The following is a 27016-nucleotide window of genomic DNA, read 5'->3' on the forward strand; positions in this document are numbered from 1 at the left end:
CTTTGTCAATTTTTCAAGATCTTAAGAAGTTCCTAAAGGTCATGTACATTTGTAATAAAGCTTATTTTGAGCTACACACTGGCAGCACTGGCCCAGTTCTTGTGCATGGATGGATCAAGTGCTTCTTAGTACTATTCCTCTAACAAAAAGCTGGTCAACAATTATCAACTGACCAGCTAAGAAAAATAATCTGGAAGAATTGTGCGGTCATGACAGCTTACAAGGAGCCAGAGGAGTGCACAAAGGGACTCTTAATAGCCTGTTTTACCAGTGAAACCCTGCGCAGAATGGAGCCCACACAACCAGCTACGAGATGCTCAGCCTGGCCGCGCAGAAGACAGCACTTCTGAAGGACGTGAACTCAGCTCTGCAGCCTCTGGCAGAAGCAGTGTCCCAGCTGTGTCCACATCCCATCTGTGAAGTAGAGTAGCAGCACGTTGTCCTGAGCTATCATGAGCAGCCCAGAGCAAGGCGAGAACCAAACCTTCTTCCAGGCTTACACTTACCCTTTAACCTCACTCAGCAAGCCCTTTCTCATCCTCCAAAATTTTGGTACCTTCCAGACAACACCAGAACATCATCTGCAAATATCTGAGCCAGTCTCTCTGGAGATTTAAAATAGAAGGCTGATATACAGATATCCTCCTCAGGTGTACAACACTTTATTTCTGATTGCAAAGTGACATTGCAGAGAATATTCAGGAATATGAGCCAGTCAGTTTGTTAAAATATTACAAGATTCTTCAAAGATTTGTTGTGAATTTTAATCTCTTCCTCCCCAAACTCCTTCTAGCAAGCACATGCTTGATGCCCTGGGTTTGCATGCAGTCTTGCTTGTAGTTACAAACCCTGTGCCTCACCAGTAATTTGTTTAACATAATTTGAGTGTAAACATTAAATGCTCTATGACTAGTCAGCAATGTTTCAACAGGGTTATATTTAGTAGTGTGCTTTGTACAAACTGTCTGATTTTAATGTTTATAATGTGAAAGTGCAGCTCATGTGTCTATTTCTGTATCTTAAATGAAAGAAAACTGAGTATGTACATTTTTAATATCTTTTCTTTCTGTGATATATTACGACTTTTTTTTTCAGTTTAAACATCATTCAGTGAAGAATACTTTGAAAAGGTAGAGTTAAGACTGAGCAATGAGCAGCACAAGGTTGGTTAGTTGGTTGGTTTTTATGAACGTGTAGGATGAAGTCTCTAAGCAGGAGTTGGGCTAGCAAAACATCGCCAGTTTCACGCTGGCAGAAGTTTGCATGTGCAATTCTGCATCTTGTCAGTAAAACCATGAGCTTAAAGCATCTCCCACCCCCCCCCCAAAAAAAAAAAAAATGTTAGCACGTTACCAGAACCAGTCAGTGGTGTACTGAGCCTGCTTGAACGCTGCCTTACTTGTGACAGCACAAACACTCCACTAACAAGAAAATCGCAGGGCAGCGTAGGAAGATTTTAGACGGCACATCAAGGCACCCTACTCAGAAATTTAGTGCGTTTATTCCCCTTCAGCTTCCACACTGCACCAAAACAGGTGAACTACAAACTTTTCACACACCCACAGGGACTGCTGCTCCCCGCGGGAGAACCGGGCGGCACCTCCCATCGCCTGTACGGCAGAGCCGTTATCAGGGACCCGTTTACTACCGGGCCGCCTTCCCTCGGGGCACAGCCGGCCTTGGGGCAGGAACCTCCGGGGCCAGGGAGCTCCGAGGCCGCCCGGCGAGGAGGCGGAGGTCGGGGAGGCGCCGTGGGCCGGCCGGGCGCGGCCTCCTCCCGCCCTCGGCTTCTTCAGCCCCGCGGCGGCTCGGCGGCGGCAGCCATGGGGGCGGCGGAGGCTCGGCGGCGGCGCTTGGGGGTGCCGGTGCTGCTGGTGGCCTATGTGGGCTACGTGGGGCTGGGGGCCGGCGTGCTGCAGGCCCTGGAGAGGCCGGCCGAGGTGCAGGCGGCCCGGCGGCTCCTCCAGCAGCACTGGGAGCTGCTCGCCAACCACACCTGCCTGCGGGGGGCCGCCCTGCAGCGCCTCATCCAGGTGAGCCCCTGCCCTCGCCGAGCTAGGCCACCAGGCGGGCCACCAAGAGGGGGGCTACCAGGGGAGCTTCTCTCGGCCCCGCCGCCTTTGGTTGGGGTTTAAGTGGCAGGAGGAAGGTGGTGGTGGTGGTGGTGATGGTGGTGGGGTAGGACCTGGTGTTAATTGCAAGTGGTTCAGGCTCGCTGGTGAAGTAATTAAGAATGAGTTATGTATACCCTGTGGCAGCTTCCAAGCGATGAGTTCTAACGGAAAGGCTTTGGTGTGGTAAATTGGATTGGGTTTTGTGTTGGTGTCAAACCTTCTCCCCCTCCTCCATCAGTTTTCTACCTGTTAATTAAAGGGAAGTGAAAAAATCCTGGTAATGCAGCACAGACGTAACCTTAGAAAAGTTTCTGGGGATGTTTTAAGGATGGCTGCAAAATACGAAGGTGGACCAAATGCAGTCTCACCGAAGTACAAGCAGCTACATCCTGTGGTACAGAAATGAGTGAAACAAGCAAAATGGCCTTTGTGTTCACTCTCTGTTTGAAAAAAAGAAAAGCCTATAATATTGAAATGTCATAAATATATTCCTAAACCATTCTAGATGAGTGGGTTCTGGTAGTTGGTTATATGCTGCTTCTTTTGGTTGCTGCCTACCTCGAATAGGCACTGAAAAACAAAAAGTGGGGTGGAGGGTGCCAGCGGTGTTTGGCAGTGGCTGGAAGCATGGTAGCTGGTCATCAGAGCTCAAAGGACCTAAAAGATAAATATTTCCACCGCTTTATTTTATTTTTCCGGCAGAGATAAATAAATAAACTAGAAACACAGCAAGCAGATAATCTTACCAGGAGTTTCAGTAAGACAAAACTGTGCTGAGAACCTGTGTCAGGCTCTCATCCTTTGACTTTCTAGGTGGTAAATCCTCCACGGCAGTCAGTAGCAGAGTGAAAGTGCAGATCACGTCATCGGTCTTCAAATTTGGCCCCTTGAAAGCTACTATGGTACCCCTTGAAAGGTACTATGGTACTTGTTTATATTGTCTGATGTGTACAGCTCCAGCTGAGGAATATAGATAGCCTTTTGAAATAATTCATCTGGGAGGTGTGAGAAATGCATCAGAGCAGACCAGCCTGGCATTCCATGGAGGCAGCTCCAGACTGAGTTTCACTCTGTGCTGGCCTATGGGGCTGCAAGGGGTTTCCCCGGGTGAATGAGAGTAACGAGGTGATAGTAGTAGGGAAAGTAGTCTCAACTGAGTAGGTAGAAAGGTCTTTCCAATGTCATTCTGATGGTTTGTTTCACTGCAAGATGACCTCTACTAATTCTTGATACTGTCTGGTAGGCAAGAGATTAGGACAGCCACCCAAATCCCTTTAGACCAGCCACTGCTTTATTGTGCCATGTGAGTATTTAATTGTGACCTGAGCAAGCCCTGGATGAGGACATTAGTAGAAAGTTTTGTTTCATTTTATATAGAATGTCTGTGCATGCATTCTTCCTTTGAGAAGCTGTAGTCCATTTGAATGGCTTTTTGTGCTATTTTCAGTAACCTTCACAGTCAGAAATTTATCTTAAATAGGTAATCCACAGGATTGCTTCTTTCCTGTGCTCTTTTTTAATTTCCTATGACACATTGCTCGTTTACTGTGTGTGCTCAGGAAAAAAAAAATCCCTGTACAGTAAATTGCTTAATACAGAGTTTATCAGGCAATGCATCAATAACCCTCTTCAGATAACAAATTTGTATTCTAGATACACAGCTGATTATTTGCAAATAAGAAAGACATATAAAGAGTGTGAAAACATAAAGCAGTGAGTGAATTTTAATTGCTTTGACATTACTGGCAGTTCCTTCTTATTTTCATATGGCTTTTCATCATAGATAATTCTAAACTCTATGTTTATTTTAAAGTGCATAGTAGCCAATATGGAATAAAATCCCAGTTTGCTGAAGCAATGTACAAACATCATTTTACAACCTATTTATTGCTTAGTTCCTAGTTACCAGCCGCAACTGGAGATCTACTCGTCCAGCCCTTGTGCAGATGGAGAGCAGCAGAGAGCTCCTGCCTTGAGGAGCTTGCATGAGAGCATTGTGTGAGGATGGGCAGGAGGAAAGGCAAACAAACCATGCCGCGGTGGCTAAACTAGCAAACTCATCCTGTTATTTCGGTGGCTTAGATCTTTCTGGGCTGGAAGCAATTTTCGAATTAGCAAAACAAAAGAGAGAAGGAGCTGGAGATAGCAGACCAACAACAAAAACTGAACAGCAGAGGAGAGAGCGTTAGAACAGTGTGTGTGATCTCTGTAGTGGTAGGTCCATGCTTCCCACAGCTATTTTTTCTGTCTGGCTCCTCCCCTGCAGGGCTCTGCAGTTCTGCATTTTCTAAATAACTGAGGGTAGCACGTGCAACTGGTTTATGTATAACCACACAAAAAAATTCATGCATGCGTGTTGCTATGTACATACATGAATGTGTGTGTGTGCATATGGGGAAGACTGATTTGCATTTTTCTTGGCTTTCATTATTTATGCCTAGAGTAAGGACAGCATAAAGGAGAACAGAGAGACTCCAGCCCCATGTCCCTCTACTGTGCACCCAATAACATCTGCTCAGGGAAAACATGTTTGGGTTTGACCTACCTAACCCTAGGCCATTTTTCTGACACTGTAAGCAAAGTCTATGATACAACCACTTGTTCACCAAGAACAAAAGTAAACAGTTCCTTGAGAGACGTTAGGCAACATACAAAGTGGGCAATATCTGACTTGTTACTGTAAATGTGGTGGTGGTCTTTATGTGGCAAAATGTGAGGTCACATCAAAGGAAGCTCCAAATTACATGGTTTGCAGAAGGTGGAAACGGATGTAATAAAGCAGATTTCAGATTATGAACCCTCAGTACAGTGAAGACCAGTAACTGGACTCCACTGGGGGAGAAAAAAGTTATCCAAGAGTTGCAGTCCAGGTAAGAATGATATTGATTCCAGATTTGAGAACCCTTCCAGAAGTGTCCAATGAGTGAGGCTGCACAGAAAGAAGGCACTTTCTGCTTTGTCGCATCTTGTGGAGCTGAGAGCCATTCTAACCTTTGTGGGGGAGAGGTCTTAGGCACACTGCCCAGCTTGATGCATTTCTCTGTTTTACTGCCTAGGAGGAGTATACATAGCACTGCTGCAGCTGAGCTGTCCCCCGAACATGCTCTTCTTCCTGCAGCATTGTCAGTGGTTGCAAACACTGATGTAGCTATAAGCACTGTGCTTTTCCACATCTCTTTTGTCAGAAGATTGTGCGTAGGGCCAGACTTGCAGCACTGTGTTTGCTGTGTTGGCCTGTTACTGGGATATCCTTTTCATGCTGTCCTTGCTTTTTTTTTTCCTGTAACCTTATCCCCTAATACAGCTATTTCCTGTATTATATTATTCTACCCACTTTCTATTATTATAGATGCAAGAGGCTAATTAAGCCATGTCATTTACATAAATTGGGAAGGAAAAAATCAAAGGTGAGCTAAACTAAAAATACTCTTGCCTGGCAAGATTGAAGGTGTAGTGGAAAGGACCTAATTCTAAAGGGCAGGCCATAAACTAAAAGCCTGCAGGTGGACCTAGATACTGTTATCTCCAGAGTCAACATCTAGAATCATACGAATTTCATGATTAAAAGAGCAACTAGCTCCCATGTGACTGGAAGATCCTCATCAATACTTTGGATTATGCTGACATTGAACCAGCAGAGTTTTGTGCCAGCTGTCAGGAAATAAAAACCTGCAAATGCAGTTTACTGAAGTCGTCTTGTCCACAGATGATGTGGCACTGGTTGACCATTAAGGCGTGAGCAGCAGGGATCACCAGTTAGTGATAAGGGACTGTATGGAGCAGCATTGGATCCTTGTCTTGTGGAGCAGTGATAATTTTATAGGACCCACTGTAGTCAAAATTTCCATTGGCTTGTCACAGGTCAATCCTCCATAATTGCTCTTTCTCATTACCTTCTTATCAAAATGTGTTACAGTTTTGATTAAGTTATAGCCAGTACACTTTTGCCCAGACCCATATCCAAGAAGGAAATTAACTGTTAATTAACAAGAGCAGTGGTTATGTTACTAAGAGTATGCGCATTTTGCATTCAGTGCTTACATTATCTGCTAACCTTTGACAGAAGTTTTTAGAGAAAAATTTGTAGGAAACTTTTATAAAGCAGGATGGGCAATAGGCTAGTGGTACATTGTTGGACTTCTTGAAAGGTAAGGAGAAAATCTACGAATGCACCATTGTTTCTGGTGAGTTGACTCACTCTTAGGTCTTCTGGTCAATTATGTAATGTCAAGTACCTGTATTTAAAAAGGTGGATTTGGGACACCATGCTAGCAGCAGACATCGAAATACTGGGGGTGCCTATCAGAGATGTTACATCTTCTCAGCTGTTCAAAGATGCAGGTTACTCTTAGAGTTACTTGTCCATGATAGTCCATCCCCATCCTTTTTAAAGCAACTAAAAGGAAAATAACTACTAGAGAAAGAACTTCTCAATTTTACACAGATGACGTAACACAACCTGCTGTGCTCTGTCCTGTAGGTTACATAGGCAGTGCAATGCACCAGGTCCTATTTAGTTCTGTTGCATCTCAGCTCTTGAGTCACTTGTGTTGTTGGATTTGGGAAGCAATAACAGTGCTTTGGCCCTTGAATCATGCTGCACAGTCTTCCTAGATATAAAAGCTTAATTTTCAGAAAAAGTGTTAGTGGTTCAGGGTAGCATTGATTGTAGCACTGTTGTTCTTTACTGCATCTCTCAATCCTTCCCCTTAGAACAGTAAGCCTATGTGGGTTCTAGAAACCTTAGTGCAGACCCAGCACCGACAGTAAAAGTCTAAAGAAAGCAGCTGGAGTCTATAATCCAGCATCCGTAATTAATCTTGTGCCTGCTTTTCTTTTGGTCAGAATTCAAGTAAGCTTCCACTCCAGGCCAGAACAGGGGATCAGAGCTCATAGCTGGGAATGGTGTAATCCATAATATATTTATTTATTTATTTTGAAGTTAATTGACCCTTGTCCTCACAATCTGAGACAAGATTAACATTTATATTTCCTTCTGATTACAGCTGGTATTCTGTGAAAAGTAAATGAGTGTTTATATATAAATATTACACATAATTTCTGAGGCACAATACTTGTGAGTTTATATTTTGTCATTAATCTAAATGATAGTTTGGTGCCTTAGAAATGCCTCCTTTCCCTCATCGATAGACACTTCCTCACCTTTACAATCTTAAATTACACAACTTTCAGGAGGCCATATACTCTCTGGAGAAGGTGATTTATATAAGAATGTGTACGCTTCAACTAAACTTGGGAGTGAAGTTTCTTACTCCAGTCCCTTCTCTTGCTTTTTTGCCTTCATGGAGAACTGCTTCCAAATGCAATTAGGAAATGCTGCTGTTGCCTACGAAGATATCTAAAGTTTACTGTGAACTCTGGCCAAAATGCTGTAGTTCAGAAGCACAAGGACAACAACAACAGTGACTGGAACCATAGTTTATAAAAGGGTCATTTGTATGACTCCTTCCATGATACTTCCCTCCAGTAAAAAGTTTTTGCACAGAAATATGAGAGAAATTTTGAGCATAGTCCAGGAAGAGTTAGGAATTCTCATGGACATCCTTTGAATGGTCATGGATCTTCCATGGCTTCATGTTCCTTCGTGTCACTTTATATCTTATTATGGATTGTGGGGGGAAGGGGGGCAGCAGATAGATCAGAGTCAGTCTGATTAATCATTTATATAAAACTTCATTCTTTGCTGTGAAGATTATAGAAAGAGAAGCATAATGTTCTGGAGAAGGTAAAGATTGCAAGGTAAGGTAGTATCTCGGCTCACGTATACACATGCATTATTGCTGACTTTTAAGTGCCTTTTTTGAAAGCTGTACCCAGCTCGCCTGAATCAGCACAGAGGTGAAGAATGAAGTTTTCAGTTGGCATTAAGGAGGTCAGAGTAAATAATGTTTTTCCATTTTGCAGCCCTTGCTGATCAGAAGCTGTGCTGTAGCTACGAGCTGGTGGTGGAGGGGCCCATGTGTGATAAGAGGGTTTAGAAAAGAGGAAGTGAATAAGCCAGGAGTTGCCCAGAACTGATAACACAGCACACACGGTGAATGAGAAAAAAGATGTGGCTGAAGGCAAGAGTGACTCTACAGAAAATGGAAAATGAATAAACCTACATTCTTCTGGGAAAGAAAAAGATGTAACTCAGAAATTTTGAAAGAGAAATACACTCCACAGGCTGTGTGTATTAAGCTTCTGGAGGTACTTAAATAGGCTACCTCATTCCTCACTGTTTCTTTTTTTTTTTCTCTGAAGAGTAAAAACTCTTTTGGAAGTGTAATTCAAACAGGTAGTTTAATTTTTCTGATATGACTGTAGCTACATTGAGTTTGTTGGGGCAAAGCTATGTGGTAATGGTTTTACAGGAGGAGTGAAGCATTCATTGTCAGTCATTCGTGAAAGTACAGCCCCAAAGCTGAAAAGGGCTGAAAGGCAGTCAGGATGAAGCGGTGATTTTTATATATTTTTATTTGTTTCTTTAACTGCAATAAGGAAATTAGGACTCTGTTGTTTTTGGATGCTCCTGGAGGAAGAATCAGCAATGGTTATTCTAAATGAATAGAGAAGGAAAGAAGGTCATTGCCATTCTAAAGTAAGTTTGATATGTCTGAGACACATTAGACAAGGGAGTCAGCAGAAATCTACAGCTTCCTCATGGAGTTACCAGTGGGCTGGAATTAAAGGAGGGAATTCCCTGCAGAAGGACACACGAAACTAGGCTTTAATTTGTAGTGGGATGGTGTAGGTGGGATGGGTAGGCTTTAATTTGTAGTGGGATGTAATGATCTAACATAAAGGGTGCACTTGCAAGCATTAGTTTGTGATGTACCTCAGTGAAAACTTCAGAGCTCGTGGTTGAGCAAAACCAGGGCGGAAGCTAAATGTAGGTAACCCAAAGCATGCTTATTCACAAAGGTGATGGGACAGACATCTGCATTTAATTCATGCCTTTTTTCTAATTGTCAGCTACAATAAGACTTGACTGTGCAAGTAGGCTTTGCATGGTACTATCAAGAAACAGAGCAGCCTAGTTTATGAGAAAATGTGGCAGCTTCCAAAGTTTCATTGACTCATGAAGCCCAATAATCTCAAAGCTCCTCATTTATAAATCCTATAGCAATTCCATAGAAACCTCTATAGGAGATTTAATATGATACAGGACTTGTCAGCAAAGTATTTGTAGTAGAGCCTGTGACCCACAAGTTGTTATTATTTTAGAGGGGGGAAGCTTGCCTGTAGAAACTAAAGCAGAACTGAGTTCTGTTTTTTTTTGTTATGTTTTGTTTTTTTCTGACTATTTTAACCACCCACTGCTTCCTTCCTATACTTCTGAGTTACACACAAGACCTTTCAAGTTCCCGAAATACCAAACCCAAGCTCCACAAGTTCAAGATGGATTGTGTTCACGGTGACTGGTGTATTAGATCAGGCAGATAGCACTTCTTCAAAAACTGGATTTGAAACCCTACTTCTACTAGGTACTTTTTAATGCATCAGATTTTACAGAAGACACCATATAAATGATTAACCTAATAAAGAGAAAAAGAAAAACCCTTAGGATTTCTCCCCCAAATCAATGTAAAGCAAAGCAGGAAATGTCTGGTTCTCAAAGCCAGGCTAAAGGGACCAAGCAGATGTCACCTAATGTATGTGATTCGATTCTTTGTCTTGCATCCACAGGCCAATACTTCTGTTTTTTTGGGTGGTGGCTTGTTTATGTTATTTTTAATCAGCAGCAGAGATATATCAGTGCTTTTTCAATGGGAAGAGCTGGGAGAACCCAGCTGTTCTACTTGATCATTTATTACCTTGGTTTCTCCTGTGTGTTCTATCAAAAATGATAAACCACTTTTAATTTTTTTTTTTTTTTGTGGAAAAAAAGCAGTAACCAAAAGCAGATGTCTAGAGAAGCCTGTGAAATTAGGGCAAGTATGCACTGATATTTCTCTGAATCCTCAGCCTCCAGGAGTTTGCGATCTGATAACTTGCTGTGCCAGAGGTAATTTTTGTGTATTAATAGCCATCTGTGGATTTCTTTCACAAATCTGCCTATATGGGCACATCTGTAAGCTCCATCACTTCTGCTCTTCTCAGAAGAATAAATCTTTGTTTTCCAACATTGTTGCTGTGCATCAGAGGTTGACTCTGAATATTGTAATAAAACAGTCTTACTTAAAAAATATATATATATCGTTTTCTCCACCTTCTGAGAATCCTCCACGTTCAGGGTTGCATCAGTATCTCTTTTATCCTGCCAGTATTCAACTTGACATTTCTCCTGGGAGTGACAGTTTATTCAAGTGGTTTTGATTTTCATGATTATTCAGTGATCCCCATATCAGGTTGTGACAGTCACAGTGATCCTCGCGGTTAATCATGTCATCTGGATGTTTGATAACAAGATTTAACACGGAAATACTTAGCCAGAGGCTTACTGCTGAAGGCTCTTGAAGACCTCCTGTAAGTATGTGAAGTACCTCAACCCCAGGAACAGAAGCAGTGGGCACTGCAGGCTCAGTGCTTGCTCTGTGCCAGCGAGTGAGTTGTGTGTTAGCTCCTCGTAGAGGTGAGTGCAGGATCATTGTGCCATTCAGTTCAAGCACTTGAGCCTACCTGCAGACTCTTGAGACAAACTCTGTATTTCCTGGCAGTAGCACCACCTCGGGAGAAGTTAACACAGCGCAGACATTTCACTGTTGTAAATCACTGCAAAGCTAGCATGGGTGCTTACGCCTGCGCAGTCTCTTGTCCTAAACCATGCAGAACTGAAGTGATGCGGTGATGTGAAATTAAGCACTTAATGCCTTGGTTCCTGCGACTTGCTTCTCACATGACATCCTGTGCAGTGTGCTGATTTCCGCTTTCTGTGTGGAGAAACTTTCACTTCTCTAGGCCAATTCAGCCACAGTTTCTTATCCTCTCTGGAGTTAAGGTGTCTGAAGTTTCTGGCTTTAAAAATTTGATATCATGTAATGTTGTCAGCTTCTGAGCTTGTACCAACAGGACATTAGGCGGGAGAATGGAAAACAAATGCTGTACGCAGAGGGGCTTTATGCATCTATCTAATCAAGCTGATCATTTATCTGAGAGCTACACTGTTGGTATTCCAGCATGTATATACGTCTTCAGGGCTAAATATATAGAACTGCTGAGATGACAGGCTGCACAAGGAAAGTTTGAGAGAATAACAAGCTTTTTGTCTTAAGATTTAGCCAATAGTTTCTCATGGGGAGAAGGGAAAATACAGGTTTGTCATCTATTTAAGTTTTCAGTGTCTCTCTTATATGGTTTATTTGGGGAGTTATTTTATATTCTTGGGCACCCTGGTTACTGGCTGCAGAACTGCTTACGCTGCTCTTAAACCTGAGGTCAAACATCATCAGAGACCGTGGAGAACAGAGAAAGGTCAGAGCCTGCATCCCAGACAGCCTAACGAACCCCAGTGCAGATAGTGGCTGTGGAAGAAGTGGAAATTACATGCAATCTATGCAAAACGAATCCTGCTGCTGGAGACTTCCTGATGTAAAATCTTTCTCTCCATCTTCCTCCTCCCCCCCCCCGCCCCCTTTTTTTTAAAAAAAAACAAAAATGTGTTGCTCCACTCAAGGCAGCAATTCACTGAAGGAAGCATAACGTAATACAGCATCTGGTCCTTAGCCCGTCTCAGAGTAAGGGCTCTCTCCTCTATCTTGTGCAGAGAAAAGCAGAAGAACATTTTGTCAGACTTTAATAGGTTATGATGCAACCCTGAATTGTTTAAATTGCCCTCAGTTATGAGTAAATGAAGATAAGTCTGAGAATGACTATCAAATGGTGTTTCTTATTTGGAAGAAAATATATGTTGATTGTAAGAGCTGTTCCTTATTCTTAGTGTAAGAACTAGTAGCTTTGGAGAAAAAAGATAATGGTTCTTATAATAAAGATGCTGACTGGGTCTCTGGAAACTACTTTTAATTCACAGCCATGTACGATAGCAGAAACTGCTTACAGCATAGTATGTCTTCATCAGTAAAATGGGACAAAGCTGCTTTGCTTTGTGGGCTTGAGGCACTGGTTTGCTTGATGGATGCATGAAGCACAATTTCTTTGTAAAACTTACAACTGTTGCCCTCTAACCTGAGACTGGTTCCTTTTATTAGCAATGATGAAAGCTTTACCAGCATTCTTATAGTTAGGGAAGGGATAGCGGTATTGGGTATCTGCATGTCTTTCTCAGAGGTGATGAATTTTATTTATTTTTGACTACACTTTGCATTCAAGGAAATCGCCTCCAAAAGATTGTTGGTCAGTGGGTGTGAAAAGCTTAGTGTACGTGCTGTGACTGATGTTGTTTTCAACACAACTCACATCAATGTCATTAACTTTATTGGTGTGAGAATGCATAGTCAGATGTGGGCGCTGCTAAAATGTCTGTTACCTTATTTTGGCATAGTTCTCTACACTTTGCCATAATGACATCTGAGTCGTTCCCAGGTGGTTTGAACAGAATTGAGCATCCTGCTAATCCAAACCATATATTCATACTTGGAGTACTTGGGTGGGGACAGGTTGCTGAATACTAGTGACTGGCCGTTCTGTGTAGTTTCTGTCATATGTTACACTACATGCTTTCCACCCCAGTGTAGACAAGGTATCCAGCATGTATCATTTATGTTTGCATGTTTACTTGCTGCTCTGAGGGTTCTGCCTTTAGAATATGCCATCTGGAAACACTTTCTTTCCCTAGCCTGTATGCTGTAGGGTGGTCAATAACTATCTAACTGGCTAGGCTTTCTCTAGGCAACTCTTGCCCTCCAGTCTCTTCCACGTTTATGTGTATGATCCACCATGTGCACATGCAACTTTGTTATTCTGTAGATGCCCTTTGCTTACAGTAAGTATGCTGGCTTTTGGCTCTTCTGAGTTTGTGGGATCTCATGTTATTGTCTCTTTGCAGGGTATCATCGAGGCCTACAAGAGCGGTGTAACCCTCCAGGGAAACACCACCAGCCTGGGCAGATGGGACTTCAGTGGGTCTTTCTTCTTCTCCATCTCTGCAATAACCACCATTGGTAAGAGTTCCCCACTCACAGGGCAGCTTTATAGGTGGGAAAGGAGCAGGAATGAGGACGTGTACTATCGGATACTGTCCAGCCTTATGGGACTTCATATAGCTTGTCTATATCATAGCACTCTATAGTTTGTCTGTGTCATGCAATGGGTAAGCATGCAATAGACTAGCCCTAGAACTAAGAATGCGTTGTTATTGCCATTGCAGTAATGACCTCTAATTAGATGCAGGGATAATTAGCTCAGTACATATCCCTATTAAGTTACTCAATTTTTTGGTCCTGAAGTAGTATCGCTTCAGGGTGCTGCAATACCTATACTTCCTGTCTCACAGAATCACAGGGTGATTGAGGTTGGCAAGGACCTCTGGAGGTCACCTGGTCCAACCCCTGCTTGAGCACCCAGAGCAGGTTGCCCAGGACCGTGTCCTGGCAGCTTTTGAAAATCTTTGAGGAAGGAGACCCCACAACCTCTTTCCCTATACTTTTCTATCTCTTTCCCAAGCCTAGTGCTGTCTAAGAGGTAGGAGGTGAATTGTACATTGAAATGAGCTTTTTCTGTTACAAGAAGAAGGAAGGATTTTGAAAAACTTAATATTGAATGCTAAATCCTTGGAGGTGTTATTTACGATTTATTCTTTCTTATTTCTACTTGTATTGGCTGAGGGCCTGCATGTGTAGATTGAAGTCCCATAGTTGGATAAATGAAACATTTCAGTTAAGTCAAGTTCCAAGCAAATGAGTAATGTGAAGCTATGAATGAGTGATGGGAAGAGATGGGGGAGGTAGAGAATGGAAACAATAAAATGGATTTAGTATCTGCATTAGGTTACACCATACCTATTAATTATTGACAGTGCATGTCACCAGTTCCCAAAACCATTAATAACTTGCCCTGACATCTTTTCTCACTATGTATTATAAAACGTTTTCTCACACAGTATTTTAAAAAACATGGGGGAAGAGGATGTGGTGAGATAGTCGTTGAATACATTAAAAAAAATCAGTTCTCCTGATTTACGTCACATCTGTCAGTTCTCTTCAATTTCAAATACATTTTAGATTCAGAACTTTCTTTGTGCACCCACGTAGAGCATTATTTAGATTTATCTCTGATAGTTATTGAAGATGCATTGACTTCAGAACATTAAGCCCCAAAACAACAGCTAACACAGAGGATGTTGTGGTTTTTTGCTTTGCTTAAAATAAAATTATCGTGATCCAGAGCATCTTTCTGCCCTGCTCTTTTGCATGCATTCTGTTCTGTTTGGCGTGTCTTACTACCAGGTACGGGTTGTACCAGATGATGGCAGTGGAGCCTCATCAGACGGCTGAAGAGCCTGTGGGTTTCCAGCATAAAGCCTGGGCAGTTCCTTCCGGCCTCCGGTACAAAGCAGCATCTGCTTAGAGCTGTTTTGCTTGCCTCCATGGTTAAAACTGATTAAATTCTAAACTGTCTAATTTAAATTAACCACACCTAAGGAGAATCAAATTTGTCATGTTAAAATATAAGGGCTTTTTGTGATGTTGGCAAAGATCTGGACTAAACATTTCTGGCTGTTACTCTGTGAAAGCCTAAGCTGCTCTTTTTCCTTTTTTATTTAAGTAGACTTCTTGCCCCCATAGTTAGGGTGGTGGGGTGGGAAAACTTCATATCGGGGCAAAAATACCAGATGTTATAGCTGCTTGTATCTTACTGTTTTAAAGCCTAAACTGTGATTCTAGGGGCTTTGCTAATAACTTTGCAATTGTTCATCTCTACACAGATAGCTTTGAACTACTGGGCCTTTGATTTTGGGGTTTTGTTTCTTTGTTTTCCAATTTAAATTGTTAACTGTGTACAGGTTAGTGTCTTAACACTCTGCAGATGACAGTATGCTGTAGAAGGGAGTACCACACAGCCTCACAGACCTTCACCTTGAGTCTAAGTTAACAATCCTCTTTGCAAGTTTATACAAGCTCTGGAGATAATAGCTGGTGCAGCCTTCTTGACCTGGACATCACTGCCTGGCTTAAGAATAAGGCTGAGTTTGTGATGTCAAGCAAAGAGACAAAGTCCTTCCCAAAAACTCAGTGAAGTTCAGCAGAGTGATTCACAGTAAGAAGCTTCATGTGGAAGGCACAGCTATGTAGGAGCTGACACAGTGGAAAAGTTTTTCTTGAGAAGGTTGTGGTGAGGTTTTCGTGTTTCTCTGAAGTCCTCACCAGAACTCTCTCTAGGCTACAGGAAAGGACGATAGCTTCTTTCCCTATTGACATCATCTGAGGGACACTAGCTGCTTTCCCCCATGACACTGTTTATATCCCTGTGACTCAGGATGCGGTCTTCTCTATGCTATGTTATCCCCCTCTTCCATTTAAATCAGAGCCTCATCAATTTCCAGTAGCAATTACAAGCAGTACATGAGTTTTGCTTAGAAAGCATAGTAAGATTCTGACCTGAGGCTGGACATACTTGGTACTCTAATCCTGAAGGCTCCAAGAAGAGATGTGTATGAAACAAAAGTGCCCCAAAGCCTACATAATTATTGGCCAATTTCATAACTTGAATGGAACTGCATTTATAATTTTTGATAATGTGGGATTGGCAGTCCTGGCCTTCTCCAATTCATTCTCCCCACTGTTGTGCATCCTTCATTGCTGTATTTGCTTGTCACGTCACTCCAGATCCTGTACATTATCTCATTTTCTGCAGGTTTTTCTATAGGAGTTTTCTCTTTAATGTCTTGGAGAATTATCTTAGTTCCTTTAGAGCTGTACTATTAAACAGAATTAAAAAAAGAGAAGGTAATATGCTGTTGGTTTTTATTCCTCGAAGGTCTTTATTCCTTACTGGCAGTCTCTCTTCTCTGTTCACTCTCTTCCTAGTTAGCTTGGACTACCAGGACTGAGGTTAAAACCAGTTCAGAGTGGGGCACAAGATTAAAGTTCCTAAAGTCATACCACCACAGGGTGGTGTAATCTCAGAAAAAATGGAAAGGAAAGGACCGAGATGAGATTGAGGTTACCTGTGGTAGCCTAAGAGAAGGAAGAATATTGTTTTCTCATAGCCTGAATGTCTCGCTTTATCTTAGGTGAGTGGATACTATTAACTAGTGCTGCCTTCCCATTTTCTGACAGCAAAACTCATTTGTATGAATTAAACATGAAACAAAGCAGTAAAAGCAAATAAACCATCTCACAGTACAAAGGAAAGTGAAGACCTTCCTTCTGTCTTCCCTTCTCTGGTTAGCACAGTGTGAAAGCTCCCCACAGCAACCCCCCGAAGGAGCTAGCAAAGAGGCAAGGAGCAGACTGTTGATGAGTGAGGGGTGATATTGGGTATATTGTTGCAGATAATTAGTATGTTGCATGAATGGCTCCTATTGGGGGGGAGGAACAGCCAGTTCAGGGCTGGAAAGTCCTGGCACTCCTAGCAGCACAGGGCTTTGGGCCAGCAAGAGTTTGTCTCTAAGACTTTGACCTTCTGTACTGCTGCCTAGCATGTGATGGAGCTCCTGTGGAATGGGTGCCCTTTAGTCCACCAGTTAACTACTTTAAGACATCAACGTGCTTTAAAATGTGGAATAACAGCCTAGGGACATTTTTTACATTTAAACCCTCTGTGACCCTCAACTATGTGCAGAGGAGTTCTTCATTGAAGAACACTGCACCTTTGATGCATTGATCTTTTTCCTGCCCTTAGCACCAGCAGAGCTGCTGTAGGGGCTCATCCAAGTAACGATGCAACACAACAGTCCATGGGAGGTCACCGAGGGATGTGGAGATTTGACTTACAGAAACATCCTCTGAGATATCTCCTGAGAACCGACAAATTCAGTCTGCTTTCCTGACCACATGCCATCTTGTTCTGTTGGGACTAAGCATACTACACAGCCTCCAACGTATACACAGTGTGAATATAACAAACAGAAGACTGCAGTACTCATCTCAAGCATTTTCCTGGCCTTTCACAGAAGGTTTTGAGTCACATATTCAAGGAGTCTGCAAACAGTTTTTGCTGTTGCCTGGAACCGGAAAGGGCCAAAACTGCCAAATAACTCTGCTAAAACATGTTTTTAGTGTATTAGTTACTGGTCTCTATCACAGCACCAGGGAAAATGAATAGTGATGGGCATCTCCCCCACACCCACTGGTTCAACCTACCAGGATTAAAATGAAGTTTCCCTTATTGGACACAGTTCCTGAGGTTCTGTCACCACTGACATCTTCTCCATCTAAATTGGATTTCATATTTATTTTTAACTCAATGCAACATTTGAATCTGCCATGAACACAACTCTCATTTAGCCTGAATTAAAATATTCAGGTTACTTCTAAAGAGCACAAGTGAAAGAAAAGTTTAGATCTTCTGAAAAGCATTAGGAGAGGAGCTGGCAGTATACTTCTTGCCAGGAGGTTGGTGGCTTGAGAGCTACCTGAGGGTGTAGGAGAGAGTGTGGAGTTTCCTTCTGTGCCTGGGAGAACAGGATTGTGGCTCACTGGAGATCTCAGCTGCCAAGTAGAGCATCTTTCTCAGAGCAGTTAAATGTGTAATGCAAAATAATGTAATTATAGCACTGGCATCCCTCACTGGACTGCCCAACAGCCCTGTGGATCAGACAGTCATGTAAGGCAAGGTACCTGGCTCCCAGGCTTCGCCGAGTGTTTGTGTGTTCCAAGCAAAATACTGCCAACAGGTGAGGCAGTATTTTGCTTGCCTACTCCTACACAAGAACATCTTGTCACCTTGAGATCATGACACTCCTTTGGGAAGTTATGGTTTCTATCCGCTCAGGTAGGAGAAAGAATTAAACCAAAGTCTCCCCCAAAACATGTTTGAATGCGCAAACCGCTGATAAAGTTACTGGCTAGAGAAGTGTCTTTTCCACTGGCTTTTTTGTGACAATCTGTTTTTTTTACCAGCTGAAATTTGGTGAATTTGCAAATTGTTTGCAATTGACAAAAGCCACTTTTTTTTTTTCAATCTAAGTGCTTTCTGCTTTAGATATTCCTTTATGGCTGAGCAGTGAGAACAGGAGCCGAAAAAGCCACCTATTGTCAGTAGCGGAAAGCAGCAGTTGCATCTGCTGAACTGGGGACTCTCCAAGTGGGATATGGTCATGTGAATTTAGAGATACTTCACTAATACTCCATTAATCACACCTGTCTCTTTCCCTTAACAAGTACTCAGAGCCTCTGAATCCCTTGTGCACAGGAATGTAGTAGGAAATGAAGCTGCATTTACTGAAGGCGTGTAACAGAAGCACATGAGTAAAAGCGGATATGATTGTTTAGAAATTAAAACACTCTTATTTTGCTTCTGAGGAGGAGGATTAAGTAGGACTTTATTTCAAAATGAAAGCAGCTATACAGGAATTTTCTCCTGCTGCTTCAGTGAAAACGCTTGCACTTTGATTTCTATGTAGTGTTGGTGAGCATCCCTCAGTGTCCCCTGGGGCAGGCATTCACGAGGTGAGATCCCAGTAGCAGGTCTGTGAGGGATGTGACACTGCTGACAGTGTAGTTTGTTTTGGTCCTTGAAGCTGGTGGAGATCTTCTGATGTATAGCCCACAGCAGTATAAAACACCAATTACCCTCATTCCCTTTACTGAAGAGAATAACTCCCATTTATCCGTTCCTGCTTGAGGTTTATAACAACTAAGGTTCACATACAGCTATATTCATACCTATTTGTCTAGCCCAAAAGCAAGGGTAAATCATCAGCCAGATATAAATTGCTAGTTATTTTACGTAATCTCAAGTCTCCTGTGCTGTTTGATCAAACCTTGCATCCTGTCTAAAAGGCTAAGGGGATGTGGATTTTTTGGCATGTTTACAGCAGCTGCTCACCAAGTCTTCAGGAAATTGTCTTGAGCCGCTGAGCCCAAGGGCACTAGATAAATCATATGCAAAACAGGTCTGGTGTTTGGCGTGCTGGACTTTCTTGTACACACTGGATCTTCTTACATCATTGAATTTGCTCTTCTAAATTAAATGCAATGTACAGCTTAACCTTAGATGCTCTCTATTTAGCACTATGTGGGGTCCCCAGAATCCTGTGCTTCACCCAGTGACATGAGATTATGGACCTTTCTTCCTCCCTTTCTTGAATTTTTATTATTTTTTTCCTCTTCTCCAGAGGCTGGATAACCTGGAAAGCTATGGTAAAAAGAACTGCCCAAGCCTTTACACAGCCTTTGTTAACTTGATATAGAAGGGGAAGAAGAAAACAGCCCTTGGGAAAGGCTGTCCATAGATGTACGCGACTTGTTTTCAGGTTTCAGCCTTACAGTAAATGCAACCCTGCTCTGTCCTGTCAGTCCAGACCAACCTGCAAATCATCCTAAATATCATGAAAGAGGAAAACTGGAACCAGTCCACTGAAATGTGGCATAGTCAGTGTGGCACGGATCACATAAGGCATGCGTCCCTCAAATTCATTTTCACGGGAACATCTGTCTGATTTACTTGCCTGCGTTGTCTCACACCTGTTAGTCTAGAAAGGGTGAAATCCAGCAGACATGACTGTCAGCAATTACATGGAGAGGGGGGAGCGCATAAAAGCGTAGAGTTGCTCGTAAGTGAAGAACACAGCACTGGAATTAAGGCTGCTTTGTGGTCTTAATTTAGCCCCTTTGTTTGACTTTATTTCAAAACAACCTGTACTTACGTAACAGCATCCCATTCTTTCCCAGGGGCTCTCCCCCTTCCCAGGCACAGGCTGTTGGAGGCATTGCTTTGGTGCATTACCGTGTACGTTAAAAACAGAGACTTACAAAACATTCAAACCTAAAATTACTGGAGGGGAAGCCATTCAGATTGTAAAGTATAGAATTTGTTGGGATAGGAAAGAGGTGAAAACACATACTAAAAAACAGTTTGCTGCCAGACATTTTTCTGGGGGTAGTTTGCTAGTGTATATGCATAATTAACTGTGGAATTGCCTATGGTGAGAGATTTTGTCAGTACAAAGCTCAGTGCAGAATGTGTAGAAATTGCAAGTTCATAGTGGCACGTCTTTCTACGTAGTTGGTCGGTGGCTTACTGCAGTCAGCATGGGATGGAGATTACTAAAGTTCACCAGTGACAGGACCCGCGGGAATGGTGTGAAGCTGAGGCAGGGGAAGTTTAGGCTGGACATCAAGAAGAGGTTCTTCACCGAAAGGGTGGTTGCACACTGGAACAGGCTCCCCAGAGAAGTAGTCACTGCACCAAGCCTGTCTGAATTTAAGAAGAGATTGGACTGTGCACATAGTCACATGGTCTAAACTTTTGGGTAGACCTGTGCGGTGCCAGGAGTTGGACTTGATGATCCTTATGGGTCCCTTCCAACTCGGGATATTCTATGATTCTATGAAGGAATGGGATCCTGTGTAGCCAACGGTGGGTGTTTGTGCCCACTTTTCTCATGTACAGAGCCCAGCCCTTGGACCTCTCCCTCCTGGGGGCTGCTTGTTTGTCCCAGAGCTCCACCACCTGCAAGCACGTTAGTAAGGCATCACTGTTGGGAGCACCTCCAGGTTTCCACCAAGCCAAAAGCTGTGTGTTGCTGGGAGGTCATAGCATTATTCATGGCAAAAAGATAAATTTAGCCGGGTTATGTCAATCTTGTATATGGAGATACACAAATTGCTAATGAGTGAAGGTGATATTGAAATCTAGTCAAGGTCTCTGAATTGGTTAAGTCACTGTTCAAGTGTTCTTTATGTGCTAGTCCTTTCCTCGTCTTTAAAGCATCCTGTCAAATAAAATTAGATCTGATTTTCCTCATGGCATAAAACACTTGAAATTACAGAAGTGTAAGTCTACAGATTTACAGGATATTTTATAGAGAAAATGTGGGGAATAAAGACAAATATTGCAGCGTTGTTGTTGAAGCCATGGTTGTCTGAGCCATGATATAAGTAAAGCTATGCTTGCTAGGCGGTATCTTCCATTAGATCAATTGGTGCAACTGGAAAAAAAATGCCAAACTTTCAAATGCCTTTTTCCTTTATGTCTGAAATTGAAGTATTTTACTCAGGTTAAATATATATATTCTTTGCCTTTATTGGCTCATGGCAAACAACTTTATAATTTAAGAATAAGGAGTATTTTATACTTGTGGCACAAAAAGGATTGTAAGCAAGGAGGCAGTGGTAAGTTCAGTAGTCCTGTGGGACAAAGGTATTATTAAAACAGTATTGTTTTGATTCGGAGACCATCTGACAGCCATGCAGGATCATTTACCAGCAAACCCGATGCCAACAATGCTTAGAAAAACTGAACTAAACGGAAGTTTTGCATTTACGTCAAATCCTAGCCAGGGCAGTGGGTAGGGGAGAGGAAATTCACTGGTAAATGGAAAAGGAACTAAATAAAATTGGCAGGGGAAGAAATGTTATTTTCCAGCCTGCAATAGGATATGACAAACAATAGATGTAGTTTACAGTTATTTATAAAAAAGGTCCTTTTGGAACAGTGACCTTCTCTAACTTTTGTAGAAGATGGAGGTTCACCCCCTCTAAGGGAGGAGAGCAAGCAGGGAACATTGTAGATTTAACACCTGATTCCTCCCTATCCAGGCTATGGGAACCTAAGCCCCAGCACTGTGGCTGGCCGAATCTTCTGCATCTTGTTTGCGCTGTTTGGGATCCCCTTGAACCTTGTCCTCCTGAATGAAATCGGGCAGGTGATGTTGTTGGGGGTTCAGCGCTGTGCCCATCGCCTGGAGGAGATGTTTCACTGGAAGGTAAGCAGTGGCCAGGTATGCTTCTCCAATGAAGCTCAGGAGACAAATAGCATTGTCTCGTATTTGGGATCCTCTGACTAACAAGGACAGCCTGCCTACCTTCTTGGCCAAAAAGGCAATAATACTCAGGAATAACCGGAAATAAATAAATTTAGTTTATGACAGCCCTATAAGGTGTTAGATAAGGACATTTACTAAATGATGGAACTTTTGTGATGAATGGCTTCCCTTACAGCAACAGAATTGCCAGAGCCATAGAGCCATTCACGGATATCCCATTCTGGGATAGCTTGTTTGTTTATCATCAGTTGTGGTTAGAATTACATATGTAGGTTATGCTGGAGCATTTGTGAAATAGGTTTTAAAATGGCATGAATCTAGGACTCATGAAAGTAATGACCACTTTCTGTTGACTGGGAGAGCCATCCTGTTTATTCTAGTGGAATGTGCTGAATGTTTGTGTGGTTTTATGGAGTCCGACATCATTTTCAACCAGAAAAAGTGAGCTCTACTTTCCATGCCACCTTGTAAATCTTGTCTTTTTTTTTTTTTCCTTTGTGTTTTACTAGATAAAAGCTGCCCTGCTGATGAAGACCTGTGCACTAGTATCTGGGTTGTTATTGTTCCTCCTGCTACCTCCCTTGTTGTTCTCTGACAAAGAAGGCTGGACTTATGAAGAGGGTTTCTACTATTCCTTCATTACTCTCAGCACTATTGGGTTTGGAGATTATGTGATTGGTGAGTAGTTCCAATTTCATTCCTTTCACCTACTCAACATCAAAGCAAAAAGTGTGGCTTATCAAATTTTCTCCTTGGCAGTATTACACCAATCCACACACCTGATGATAAATCTGTTGTGGTAGGTAGGTATTGGACAGGTTGGGGAAGACATGATTTCTGAGATAGAAATGCCACATGTGAAAGCACAAAGCAATCATTTCCATATCAATGACTAATCTTCCAGCATTCAGGTGATCTGTCTCTTGAAAGAGTACAATGCCAGACTGGAGTGCTGTTCATAATCACAGCAGTTGCTGATGGTGCACTTGGTGCACACCAGTGCACCAGTGGTGTTCAGTTTTAAGCAGATGCTACTCTTCATTACCATTATCAGATAGTGAACATTTCCCTCGTCAAAACCCCAGACAACTGCTTTCTAAAAGGCAACTTAAGTCACTTAGGTGTAGACTGTCAGGCACCAGGCACAGTCTAGTTTTGGTTGCCAAAACACTTTGTCAGAGGAAATGGGTTTGGACGAACGTCTGATGCATTTGCTGAAACACAGGACACACCTTTTTGATAAAGACTTTCTCATTAACAAGAAATTGATTATAGAAACACATGCACCCTTGAATCCCTGGGAGACAGAAAGACGTAAAAACCTTACTATGGATTCTTTATTTTCATTTCTTCATAGTGCTTGCTCGGTGCTTAGACAATTTAGTGGTGTTACCATAGAACTTGTCTATAACGTGTCAAAGTTATGACTAGAGCTTGTGTAGACATGCTTTAACTAGCTTGAATCAAGTTATCTTGGGTAAGGGTATCCAAACAGAGCTTAACAGAAGCTAGCCACTTCAGCATTTTATAGATGCTTCTGAACTTGGCGCTGCAGCAGGTTTATTTCTCTCAGTTCCTGATAACTACTTTTGAAGTTCTTCTCTAGTACACCTTCTCACTTCCAGGCATACCTTCACCTTTGTGGTACCTTTGTAACTAACATACCAGCATAGATACACGAGGTTCATATGGGAATAAGTGAATACATGTCTGTGACCTGTGGCATGTAGAGGCCAGACCATTTTGGCATTACAATCTTGTGTTTGTAGTTTATGTCTCTACATAAAAATAAGCAAGGCCAGAGCATGAGTTCATGCATTATTTTGTGACTGTCACACTGTTTCCCTGTTATTGTGATTCCTGGCACTGTTCTGGGCCAGGTAAATTCTGAGGGATATCACATGCTAGGAGTGATGCCCTGTTGTTCCCTTTGGACACAGCTGCAGTTTTTGGAGAAACATGAGCCAGGCTGTGGCACTTAGAATTGAAGTTACAGAGTGGTCCCTAGCCTGTTTTATTTAGTAATATTGTTATAGCGTCTCTTACTGGCCCTGAACTCTATTAATTTACACACTGAGTGAATCCTTCTGTTAGAATCATTGTGCCACAAAGGTCCTAAACTTCTGATCTTCTCATCCCCAAGCCTGCACCTAGCAGATGATCTCTGTGGATAAAGCATTCTCTTTGGAATACTCAAATAGTCTTTCTCTTTTTTTCATTTATTATTTAGAAACTAACAAATTTTATACCTTTGAATTTAGCATTGATGAAAGGTGCTTGTTTGAAGGTTGAATATAATACTCCTTCTGGCAGAAATTCACCTTGATATAGAAAGGCAGCCCAAAGAGTAGTTACCACAGAAGTGGTTGGTAGCTCCCAAACATTTATCAGCGGCTAGTGACAACCTCAAAATGCCTTGCAGTTCCATTATACTGAAAATACATACAATGTATATAGAATATGTACAATGTATTCTGTACTATGTAATAATACCAAATGCAAATAATTTAATGTGGCTTCACTGACCAGTTACCGCTTATCATAATCTTGTAGACCATAGCAGTTCACGGACCGCAATTTGGGACCTGCTGGTCTGTGCAGGGAATGACAGGATAGGATTACTACATAGGACTGGTCACAGATGATAAACACCTAAATAATACCTGCCTCTGTGGATGTCCTGTTTCAACCCAGCCCTATGTGTGAGTTTCATTGCAACTTGGGACAGGGTGTGACTTTCAGGCGTACAGAGGCACCATGTTGTACGTGTTAACTCCTCATGCTCTGTCCCAAAAGAATCAGGTGCTTTGTAGTATCTGCCATACTGCAGGTATTCAGCTATAAAGTGACAAACTTTTTTAAGGTAAGGAAAATAAATAACAAGACTTGAGGAGCAGTAGAGAAAAAGCCTATGCAGAGACTCTGCTGCCTCTAGTTTGTGCATTGTATCTTTCCTTGGTTTTTAATGTGCCCCAGCCTGCTGTTCAGGCACTTTGTAAGACTAAGCTCATTCCTCATTCCTTTCCTTTGCCTGTGTTATTATTTTTAATATTACTACAGTCACCAGTTTAGCCCATAGAAGCCTCTTTGCACGAAACACTGGGGAACTGTAACCAAAAATATGACTGCTCCAAGAGGATCACAGACTACTTAACTGAGCAATCAGGCAGAGGTAACATAATTTCAAGCTGTCTTCCAAGGCTCAGTTGTTGTTACAGATTTTAGTACTGTTTGGGTCATTACTTCTCTTAGACACTCACTCACATCTGTCTTAACAAGGTATGTACACCAGTACATAAAACCTGCGTACCTCTCTGCTTGAAGGGAGCCCCTGTTACATACTACTATAATGTTGTAAAGCTGAGTGATAAATGGAGAAAAGAAACTATGAACTTAAATACGTGAACAATTTCTCTTTAGTATAGCTCTAATTTTGAATTTTTTTTTTTATGTGTAGTCTTCACAGTTCTTGGGTCTATATAGAAATCACTAATATTAGGTCATATTTCTGTCCTCTGTCTCTGCTTTACATGAAATGTCTCCTTTGAGGTAGTCTTGATTCAATGTAGAAATGTTTTGGGTGATTCTGTTGTAGGGATGAACCCAGACCGCACCTATCCAGGCTGGTACAAGAATGTAATCTCTCTTTGGATCCTCTTTGGGATGGCCTGGCTAGCACTGGTTATCAAATTTTGCATCAACTTACTGGAGAGCTCCAGTGACTTCTGTCAGTGTAACAAGAAGAGCACAGAGTTGGCCGAAGACTTAATGGATGATGGCAAAAACAGTATGACAGGACTTCATGATGTGGAGAGCTGCAATGACAAAGACAGAGAAACAAAAGGACCAGATGAATGTCACATCCACACAGCTCCTGCAGAAGCACTTTAGAGAAGAAACATACTATTGGTGTCTCTTATATTTCGGTGCACCAGAGCTCACTGCTTAGAAATGTGGGAATGGAGCTGACCTGATGTTCACACAGGGATGCAAACCTGTTTGTTGAGTCTGAAATGCTTCTATTCTGAATTGAACAATGGTAACAAAATATTTCTTTTACAGCACCACCAAGAATTACCAACAGGACTGTTAACCAAAAGTAGGTTTACATAGATAATACCTACCCTCCCATCTCAATATATGAGGTAAATTTTGACATCTGTACCCAGCACTACCCCTTGTCCTTTTCTTTGTGTGCAAAGTTCTTGAAGCCTCCAATTGTATGTAGGGCATTTTGCAAATACCTCAACTAGAAAAGGAAGTGTCATTTAATACAGGAAGGAAATGTTATGTTGCCAAAAGGCACAGTGAAGAATCTTATTTTAAAGAACCTGGCAGTGACTGCAAGTGTGCTTCATCACCTATGTGCTTGCCAAAGGTGGTGATGTGTTTCTGCTGCCCTGTTGTGCTACCTGCATCCTAGAGTGTTAACTTTGAAAATTTGACCATAGCAATAAACAAGAAGGTTTTGGGTAAGAACCCAAGAAACCAGAAGTATTTGGGGTGAGCCTTAAGCTTCTGCATTGGACTTACATTCCACACAGAGAGAAAAAAGTGGGTAGAAAGCACAGCCTGTTGGGGTATAGGGCTCAAGACTTAGAAATATACATATCTGGATTCCCAGCAATGCAGTGAATGAAAAGTTTGCAGTCTTTAAGAAGACAAGTTCTGGAACATATATCATGAAAAAAATAGTTCCCTGAGTAGGCCAGTCTGAGTGTCGGTATGTGGTAGAACCGATTATAGAAGAAAATGCAGGAAAGGAATCTGCTAGATCAAATTTGATCTGTCAGCCTTTTCGTCATCAGCCTTTTGCCGACTCTGTAATGATAAATGGTCTCTCAAGTACTGTTTCAATAGGCAGCAGAGATACAAAAGGGAGGTAGTGGAAATCTCAGATTGTAGTTGGAAAATCAATGCAAAATAAATACAACTGAATTTTTTGAACATTGGGTAATTCATTAACAGCCTTCTGCATGATCTTTTTGGTTTCTCCTGTGTTTTGTCTTGTTTATTTTCAGTGACGGATACACAATATATTTTTTATTAAGTTCATAATGGGCTGGCCCAC

General features: G+C 42.0%; 1 protein-coding gene across 1 annotated transcript; it reads left to right on the forward strand.

The window, feature by feature from the left end:
* Window positions 1-1544: 1544 nt before the first annotated feature.
* LOC106048245 (potassium channel subfamily K member 17) lies at window positions 1545-26910 on the forward strand. Its single transcript, XM_048080094.2, has 5 exons — window positions 1545-2033; window positions 13060-13174; window positions 21719-21885; window positions 22455-22623; window positions 25541-26910. The coding sequence occupies exons 1-5, from the start codon at window positions 1824-1826 to the stop codon at window positions 25834-25836; spliced, it is 957 nt and encodes a 318-aa protein (XP_047936051.1). The 5' UTR covers window positions 1545-1823; the 3' UTR covers window positions 25837-26910.
* The last annotated feature ends 106 nt before the right edge of the window (window positions 26911-27016 follow it).

Source organism: Anser cygnoides, chromosome 3, assembly GCF_040182565.1.
Source record: "Anser cygnoides isolate HZ-2024a breed goose chromosome 3, Taihu_goose_T2T_genome, whole genome shotgun sequence".
Taxonomy (NCBI): Eukaryota; Metazoa; Chordata; class Aves; order Anseriformes; family Anatidae; genus Anser; species Anser cygnoides.